At 42.8% G+C, this 9,981-nt stretch overlaps 1 protein-coding gene and 1 long non-coding RNA gene across 2 annotated transcripts; both read right to left on the reverse strand.

Moving 5' to 3' along the window:
- Positions 1–4,615: 4,615 nt before the first annotated feature.
- On the reverse strand, positions 4,616–6,152 carry LOC109202608 (uncharacterized). Its single transcript, XR_002062551.1, has 4 exons — positions 5,334–6,152; positions 5,149–5,222; positions 4,946–4,993; positions 4,616–4,809 (listed from the first exon to the last, which is right to left on the reverse strand). It is a non-coding gene; the product is annotated as an uncharacterized LOC109202608 (long non-coding RNA).
- A 93-nt stretch (positions 6,153–6,245) lies between these two features.
- On the reverse strand, positions 6,246–9,698 carry LOC109202454 (proline-rich protein LAS17-like). Its single transcript, XM_025907869.1, has 4 exons — positions 9,584–9,698; positions 9,402–9,487; positions 6,446–9,186; positions 6,246–6,360 (listed from the first exon to the last, which is right to left on the reverse strand). Exons 1-3 carry the CDS (start codon positions 9,696–9,698, stop codon positions 7,837–7,839), a joined length of 1,551 nt encoding a protein of 516 aa, XP_025763654.1. The 3' UTR covers positions 6,246–6,360; positions 6,446–7,836.
- Between the last annotated feature and the right edge of the window lie 283 nt (positions 9,699–9,981).

The raw sequence follows: 9,981 nt of genomic DNA on the forward strand, positions 1-9,981 counted from the left end.
ATTCTGTATTTATATATGTGTAAACGCATACATATGCCATATTTATGCATATATTCATTATGTCTCTTTCCCCTTAATTTTATATTAACTCTGTAATATGCAACTTCTGTCGGTGTTCTGCTACTGCAAACTGAATTTCCCAGAGGAACGCACCTGAGGGATTAATAAAGTTCTATCTAATCTAAGCTAAAACAAATCTACAGTGTGCTATGAATATATCTACAGTTGTGGAAGCATAGTGTTCTGAACAGACTATATTAGGGAACAGTGTAAGTAGTATAACAGAGAGTACGCTATGTCAGTGTCCTAAACTGTGTCCTAATATATAGTATATATAGTATAGAGAAGCAGTATAGTATTAGCATACTACCTTAATGCATTCCTGTTGGGAAAATATAACTAGTAGCAAATCTACTACTGAGTGCAAGGTAATCAGTGGCATACCGGACAACTGTAGTTTCACCAGAGAATGCATTGTCACATGTAATAACATATATTACTGATTCTCTTGCAGACTATTGGGACTTCCCTTAATCGTCTTACCCTGCTACTACCTCTTCTACAGAATCCAACACTTCTGCAGAATTCAACGCTCCTTGCTTTGCTTCTTGCTGCTATACGATAAGCTGCTCCTTAACCAACAGCTACAACTGCCACAAAGGATGAATTGAAAACGAACCAACAATGAATAAAAACCTATTTTAAATTGCACTGGGATTTTTTTATTTATTTACAGGATTATTGAAAATCCCTGCTTATTTTTGAGTGACTCGGTCTTACAAAGAGTTAAAAAAACAGATTATTCTAGTCAATATAAACAACATCTCCTTGTTCATGCAGTTTCTCCCTAATCAACCAAATAATTCAGTATGCATTATCACAGAATATGCAGCATATTTATAGATACCTATGTTTGTCAAAAACCATACAAGTAGAGATTACATTAAGACTTGCCTGGAGAGGGCACAGATTTTTTGCAGGATCATTCATCATCCCTCCAGTCCAGAAGAATGAGAATACAGAAACAGCTTGTTTTGGATGGCAAGGCTAAGATATTTTCTTTAAAAAAAAAACATTAATTGTCAGGAAATATTTAAAATATAGAGTTTTACTAAAACTACAGTTGTCTGGTATGTCACTGATTACCTTGCGCAAAATAGTAGATTTGCTACTAATTGTATTTTTGCAACAGGAATGCATTTTGCTAACTGGATTACAGTTTAAGAAAAGCTCAGCACAACACCACAATATTATTACAGTCCACTTCATTCTTTAAGGTAGTATGCCAATACTATACTGCTTCTCTATATTATATAAACTATATACTATACTATACTATACTATACCAGTGGTTCTAGAACCTTTCAAAAGGAGTATCACCACATAAAATATATGGCTCTTGAAGTACCACCCTTTTGACTGATATTAAAGTACAGTAGCATAGGCCTATTTAACACCATATACATTTTCCACGAGACAATTTTATTTCTTATATGAATGTTATTTATTTTAACTGTCAAAAACAGCATGTGACAAGTGAGAATGATAACAACTGCACTGCATTAAAACAGTCACAGCAGGTGGGATAGCCAGTCTTTAAGAAATTACCTGATGAAACCTGCTTCCGGGTCCAAACTACTCTGAGTTTAACAAGGCTTTGTGTTTTTAACATGTTTTAATGCTTTGTATCTTGTTCTATTTAATCTGAGCCCCTAAAAAAACGTCAGTGATCCCTGTGGACCTGTCTTGGATTTTCTCATCACTATTCATTTTAAAGCTCAGTTTTTAAAACGTTACGATGTAACTACAGCCCAGCCCATGCAGCAGTGTTTTTAATGACTAACCTTATATTGCAGTTGTTCTGCTCACTGAAGTTTGGTCCATTTACAGCATCCTGCCATGCAATTAGTCCCTAACCATCAGGAACCTTCACGTTAACTTTTATTGAGTAGAAAAAAGTTACCGTTCATGCTCCAGCTTCACTGTGTTTATGCTAGGCTGACCATAGCTGTGTAGCTAGCCACCATGCAACACATCATTATATACCAGCTCGCCCAACTTCAGTAACCCTACGCACGCCACTGCTGTTTAGTTTTCTGTCTTCATTTATGTCGGAAGTGATAGCAGAGCTGTAAGTTTCAATTTTTGCTGTGGAATTTCAGCCAACGACATGAAATACCATCATGTGGTGGCCTCACTGGATCCACTGTCCACCCACCGTGTGATGACCCTCCTCCGGGATCCCCCCACCCAAGGGAAATACAGCATACTGAAGCCGCGGCACCACAATCCCAGCCACCATCGTTGAGGAAAATGGCTGTGTTTTTACCATCAGAATTTTGGCGCCGCAGCAAGGCGCTGTGCTCCGCCTTTGCAGTTTTAAGGCCCAGGAAAACAAGCCTGCCAGCACTCTGTAGCGACCGCTGGCGATAAGGAAAGGCTGCTCTTCATAGAGGACTCACACTTGGGGAGACGTTTTCTGGTCGACTCCGGCTCCAAGAAGACCCTCAGGAACTCTTGTGTTGTCTTTGCATAAATCTACAATGGTATATTATTATTAGAGCGGCTGTGTGTATTTGTAGCCTCGCTACCAAACCGGCATTTCATCTCCGCGGAAGTTATCCCAGAGAGAAGTAAAGCAAGTGTGTAAGTTCATCTCTGAATGTTTATAAAGGATTCCCATGTTAAACTTAACAACCGATATATGGAGCGACTGCTTCTCTCTCCCTCCCCTTCCTGCTGCTACTTCAATTGTGAAACTGCTTAATGATCAGCTGATCGGCTTTTCTGTCGCGAGTCCGTCTCTCTTCTTTGTTTTTGGCCCACTTTGCACTAGAAAGAGAAAACCAGCGGCTGAACAACAGCAGCACGTTTAACCTTGATAAGCTGTTGTTAGAATTTATTTAATATTACTTTCTACACCAGGATCCTTTTCTACGTAGCTGACCGCTGGTAACTGTGAAGGGGCAGATCTAGCAAAGTGTAGCCAGGGGGGCCGATAGGGCATGAACAGGGAAAAGGGGGCACAAAGACATACTTTTCTTTCTTATTCTCATTTAAAATTTCTAGCTTTTAATAAATAATTATCTGAATCTTACACCCCAAGTTTTACTCTGATGTAAAATGTATAGAAGTCCATTACTGTATATAGTAACAGTTAAGTCTAATATACCCTAATAAGCTATACTACTTTTTCCTTTGGGAAGATACCATCTGTGCAGTCTGCAATTCTGTAGAAGAAAGATGTTGAATCTATTTAATTATTCTTGAAAAATAATTTATTTCTGTGCACACTGCATCAAATTAAAGTTGATTCCATCAATTAAGCATCATGAGGTGGAGGGTGGGGGGTGGTTCCCTATTTTTTTTTATAAATATCCCTTAATAAAACTAGAGAACATCTTACTATTCATCACTGATTGATGGAAGTAAGAACAACACTAGGTTTCTCTATAACACTCTAGCCAGACTGAGAAAAACTCGGGGCTCTGTTGAGCCAACAGTCGTTTAACGTCAACTAATGATGACTTTATAAATTTCTTTACGTGTAAAATTTTAAACATTGAAGAAAAAATTGCCCATAATGATCTCACATATGTAACATTATGTACAGCTACTTTCAGTAGGAAAAAATTCAGGAAATATGACAAAAACTTTGTCCAAAAACTTATGGGCCAAACTGTACAATAAAAAGGTGTTTGTGAAAAACCCAAAACAAATTTTGTCTCTGCCTGATTTTCACTGATGAACTTTATTTGGCAGCTACTAAACACAACAGTGAGCAGAAAGACTAAAGAAAAAGTCAAGATTCAGTTTAGAAAAGAGAAAAACTAAAGCAAAACAATTCAATTCAATTCAATTCAATTTTATCTATATAGCCCAAATCACAACAACATTCGCCTCAAGGCGCTTTATATTGTACAGTAGATCATACAATAATAGACACAGAGAAAAACCCAACAATCATATAACCCCCTATGAGCAAGCACTTTGGCGACAGTGGGAAGAAACAACTGCCTTTTAACAGGAAGAAACCTCCGGCAGAACCAGGCTCAGGGAGGGGCGGCTATCTGCTGCGACCGGCTGGGCGAGAGAAGGCGACAGAAGGATAAAGACATGCTGTGGAAGAGACAAAGAGATTAATAACAGATATAATTCAATGCAGAGAGGTCTATTAACACATAGTGAGTGAGAAAGGTGACTGGAAAGGAAAAACTCAATGCATCATGGGAAGCCCCCGGCAGCCTACGTCTATTGCAGCATAACTAAGGGAGGATTCAGGGTCACCTGGTCCAGCCCTAATTATATGCTTTACCAAAAAGTAAAGTTTTAAGCCTAATCTTAAAAGTAGGGATAGTGTCTGTCTCCCAAGCAACATTGTGTGCTTTAAGGTGCAATTTTAAGAGGTATACCAGGGAATCAGGTACTGATTGAAGCCTTTCTTTTTCAGAAGAGCTACAGTATCCAGAGTTGTACGTAGTGAAGAAGTAGCATTCAGCTAGCTACACTGCACTGTTGGCACAACAACATTTTTAATCTTTTTTTAAGACTGAGTCACTCAAAAATAAGTGGAGACTTTCAATAATCCTGTAAATAAATGACAAAAGAACCCCAGTGCAATTCAACATAGGTTTTTATTCACTGTTCATTGATTTTCAGTTCGTCCTTTGTGGCAGTAATAGCTGTAGGTTAAGAAGCAGCTTATCGTATAGCAGCAAGAAGCAAAGCAAGGAGCGTTGAATTCTGCAGAAGTAGTGGATTCTGTAGAAGAGGTAGTAGCAGGGTAAGACGATTTAGGGTCCCAAAAGTCTGCAAGAAAATCGATAATATATATTATTACATGTGATAATGCATTCTCTGGTGAATAACATCTTTGAGATATGTAAATATCAGAGAGTCAAGTGTGTCTAGTGTTCAAACCTAGAAAGACAAACATGAGACTCACCCCCTCCCCAGATGAAGAACGTGCATCGCGCTCGTGTGCTGAGTCATTCTGTTTAAAAACAAACATGCAAATGTGTTGTTTGGATATGACAAGATAGGAGCACTGATACAGCCTCTGGTTACACAGTTACACACACAGTGCAAGATATATTCATATATTACAGATGACATCACTGGTACAGTCTACAGTCATATTACACTTACAGGATTTGCCAGAGCAAGGCTCAGCAGGCATCCAAGCAGAAACACAACCTTGATCATGGTTTCAGTGATTTCACCTGTTAACAATATTTCAGATGAGATGTGGTCCAAACCATATGCAAAATCACCATTCCACCAACATTATACAGAAAACAGAGACGCAATAAAAAATTGATAAGAAATGTTACCGTCAGGTCTTTGCAGACTGTCTTAGAGATGTGGATGATTGTGGTAATGTTGTACTGACAGCAGAGCTTTTTATACACAGTTGCAAGAGATGATTTAACCTCATTTGCGTAATTGTTGGGAAATTGTAATTCTTAGAAAAACTTCTCATCTTAACAAGGGTAAACACAATTAGGCAATAATCAGGGACACACCTGATTAATCCTTTTTGCTGCAACACAGTGATGTGAGATTGCCCAGGTATGAGTCACATACAAAAGAAATGTTGTTTGTGTATGTTCCTTTGAGTATAATTGTCTACCCTTTAAAATGTAGGGGTAATGATCACCAGGTCCTATCTATCTATATATCTATCTTCTGGCTTTTTAGAAAATGTAAAGAAACTAGAAAATAATCAGGTGTTGTATATTACCACCGTTCAGGGGTGGGTCTGTGACCCAGCATTTTGTGTTACTTTATATTGTTGATTTCTTATGTTATTATTTTGTTAAAGTCATGTGCTATACTTAAGTAATGGTATAGTTGACTTATTGTTTGAAAATTATGCTACTACGTTCTGAGCTAAAAAAAGAAAAAAAAACAAGATCTTAAAAGGTGTATTTGGTGACATAGAAACAGTAGAATGAAGAAATGTATTCAAATCTACCTGGTCCTGTGTGAAAAGGTAATTACACCCTAAACCTAATAACTGGTTGTGTCACTTTTGACTCCAAGAAATTCAATCAAGCATTTGTGATAGCAGGCAATGAGTCTTTAACATCGCTGCGGGATGGCCCAATCTTCTTCGCAGAATCAACAGCTACAACAGCTGCACCCACTACAACTCCTTGAAATCTGAAAGGTAACCAAAAATCGAGCCAGCATTGCATTTATTGTGCTGTCGCTAAAAACGCAATGCTGGCTCGATTTTTGGTTTTCTTTCAGATTTCAGGGAGTTGTAGTGGGTGCAGCTGTTGTAGTGGTTTTAGCAGGTGCTTGTAGGAGGACAGAGAGAAGTTGCTGCAGGGAAATATTGTTGTTGGTGGTGATCTGTAGAGAGAAAAAAAATCCAAATGTTTTACAGAAAGTGATGTTCATGTGTGATTTAAATGTGGAGGATAAAGAAAGCACTCACCTCATATCAGCCGTGGTGAGAGCCACCATACTTTTCATACACATTGACAATCTGTAGAAAATTCCTAAGTATTGTATTACTTGTATTTGCATTTTCAAGTAGTAGCATATATAATCACTTATATAATAATACTTACTGGTTGAACTGGAGTGAGGCATAGGAAGCATCCAAGCAGAAATACCTTCAGCATGGTTCCACTTATTGTGGAACCAATAAGTGATGAAAAAAAAAAGATAATGAAGACAATAAAGATGTACTGAAATGACAGATTCATCCAAGCAAATAAAAAAAAATGATCTTTTACAATTGTTACACAAGAAATACAGTTGTGGCTGAGGTGTGGTCCCTGGTGCAGCTGCAGGGGAGGAGTGGTGCAGTGAGCTCAAGGGGTCAGTACCGGGAAGCAGGTGAGCCACAGGTGGTGGTGATTGACTGATGATGGAGTCTCTTTCTATTTCTCTATATAGTGAAGCCAGAGTCGAGCGGGGAGAGAGAGAGCTGGACTGGAACAGACTGTTTTCCTTGAGTTCACAACTGTCAAGAAAACGCAATAATAGTGAGCACAATGATCGTGTGTGTCTGGTACTTTTACAACAGTCATGTGAGAAAATAAGGGCACCGCATTAAATAATCAGCTCTTTATTAAGAAATGTCCATATATCACTGCCCAATCATGTTTTCATGTATTACTGGAAAATTAAGCAACTTAATTGCAATTAAACAACAAAAATTAAAAAAAAAAAATTACACATAAAAAAAACAAAGAACAAAAATGTGTATTTTAATGGAGGAAAAAGTTTGGCCACTCTACCCCCCCAATAACTAGTGTTGCCACCTTTGGCTGATATAACTTCAGTAAGACACCTTTTGTAGTCTTTTACCAGTTTCTGACATCGATCAGAAGATCAGAAGTTTGCCACACTCCTCACATGTTCTTCACCCACCCTCTGACACACAGTAGACTTCATGATGGATTCTATGATGGTGAGCTGGCCAGGTGGTGCCTCAGATAAGCATCCCCAAACTATGATACTGCCACCTCCTGTTATGTAACGGCTGTGTGCAGGCAGGAAAAGGACCCAAGGTGCAGACACTCGGAGGCGGAAAGTAACTCAAACTCAGATTTATTGCTAAATTCAAAAGGTAACAAACTTGCAAATAAACTTACGCAGACAGAACACACAGCAAGAAGAGGGTGGATAAGGGTAGATCACGACACGGACACAGAAAAACACAGGGCTTAAATACACAGAGGGAGCAATCAGAGAATGGGTAACAGGAGGGAAACACAGCTCGGGCAAATCAGGGCTAACGAAACAGGGGAAGCAAAACCAGATACATTAACCTAAGACATGCACCTCCAAAGTAAAACAGGAAAAATAACAAACAAACTAAACACAAGGAGCCGGAGACCAAAACAGGGAACACAGGAGCCCAGAAAATAACCAGACAAAAAAAAGGCGCAGGCGGCCAGGAAAACACCCCCCAAAAAAGCTCAGGGGTCCGGCCCAGAGGCTGACGGCACAACAGTCCAAACCCGGGCAGTTCAGGGGGCCGGCCCGGAGGTTGACAGCCCAAGAGCCCAGGAAACAGTTCGGGAGGCCGGCAGTGCAGGAGGCACCGGCGGCGACGGAGCAGGTCAGGAGGCCGGCCGTGCGGGAGGCACCGGCGGCGACGTAGTTCAGGGGGCCGTCCATAACGGCGATGACGTCCAGCCATCGGCCTGGAAAGTGGCCGGACAGGACGAGGACGAGCAGGCCGGACAGGACGAGGTGAGGCAGGGCCAGACGGTGCGGAGACCTCCGGCGTAGACAAAGCGGAACAAGCCCATGCGAAGGCCTCAGGCAGAGACGAAGCAGGACCAGATGGCAGCATGGCAACCGCAGGCAACGGAACAGGTGGTGGCACTGCAGGCGGGAGTGTGGAAACTGCAGGAAGTGGCGCTGCAGGCAACGGCATGGCAGCCGCAGATGGTGGCGCTGCAGGCGACGAAGATTGGACGGGCCCCTCGGACCCTCCAGCGGAGGCAGATGAAGGCTGGACGGGCACCTCGGACCCTCCAGCAGAGGCAGAAGGCTGAACGGACCCCTCAGACCCTTCAGCAGAGACGGAAGACGGCTGGAGCGGTTCTCCAGAACCCCCAGCGGGAACAGACGGTTGGACAGGCCCCTGGGTCCCTCCAGCAGAGACACACAAAGGCTGGTGCGGTTCTCCAGAACCCCAGCGAGAACAGACGAAGGCTGGACGGGCCCCTTGGACCCTCCAGCAGGAACAGGTGGCTGAACTGATAAGTGAGCTAATGTGTGAGCTATGGACAGAAGTTTCAGATGTATTGACTGTTGTAAAGATGGTAGTAATGGTGGGTTAGGTGGTGGATTAGCAGGTAGCTGAGCTAATCCTCCTGAGCCTCGAGAACATGAGAAAAACGGCTGGACGGGCTCACCAGAGCCTCCAGCAAGGTCAGGAATGGGTGCACGAGCCTGCTGGGCACTAGCCGCTCCCACCCAAGGAGTAGGTATGGGTGCAGGGGTAGGCTGTGTCCTGGCAAGCCTCACCCTGGGAACCGGAACAGGCACAGACGACGGCTGGGCAGCTGCTGTCCCCACCCGAGCAACAGGTACGGGTGCAGGGACTAGCAGAGCCTCAGCTGGCCTGGAAATTGGAGCAGGGATCAACTGGGCCCTAGCCCCCTCACCCGAGGAACTGATACAGGTGCAGGGGATGGCTGGACAGCAGCTGCCCTGGGAGCAGGAGCACGGGAAGGCAGAAGAGCAGGCTCAGCAGAGACAGAGTGGCGACGGTGTGAGTGTCGCTTTCTCCGGGAAGTGGGAGGTGGCAAGCTGGGCTGCGAATCCTCCAAAGGACTGGGCTGCGATGAGGAAGCAGAGAGTTTGTAAAGTTCAGAACGTGGCAGACCCAAAAATAGAGCGAAGGACTGCAGCGGAGTGAGTCTAACGTCCGGCGCCACGTAATCCTTATTCCTCCGCCGCTTAACCCTCTTGTCGGACTGGAAAACCGGGGGTGGAGACGAAGGTGTAGTGACTGAGATAATGAGCATGTGCTCAATCTGATAGACCGAGGCATAGGTGCCGGCTCAGCCGTAGCCATGGCAGTTTGGAGGTCCTCCCCAAGCCAAACGTGACCCATAGAAGGGTGACTCGAGCTCCCGGGCATGCTTAGCCTTGATGACTTCTTTGAGCACCTTGCGGTCTGCTCTGGGGGTGAATTTGCTTGGAGGGCCAGACCTGGGCATGGTGGCAATTGTTTTGAATGTGCTCCACTTGTAAATACTTTTCCAGATGGTGGAATGGCTGATGTCAAATTCTTTTGAGATCTTTTTAAATCCCTTACCACACTCATAAGTGGCCACAGTCTTCTTTCTTAGGGCATCAGACAGCTATTAGATCTCACTATGGCGCTCACCTCAACACTTCAAAAGTGAGGAGCATACCAAACTACATCTGAGGTTTCAATAGGACAAGTCTCCTTTATAATGCTGGGTAACGATGTACTGATCCTGTGCACCTGACGTGATA

The sequence above is a fragment of the Oreochromis niloticus genome, linkage group LG6, assembly GCF_001858045.2.
Source record: "Oreochromis niloticus isolate F11D_XX linkage group LG6, O_niloticus_UMD_NMBU, whole genome shotgun sequence".
NCBI lineage: Eukaryota > Metazoa > Chordata > Actinopteri > Cichliformes > Cichlidae > Oreochromis > Oreochromis niloticus.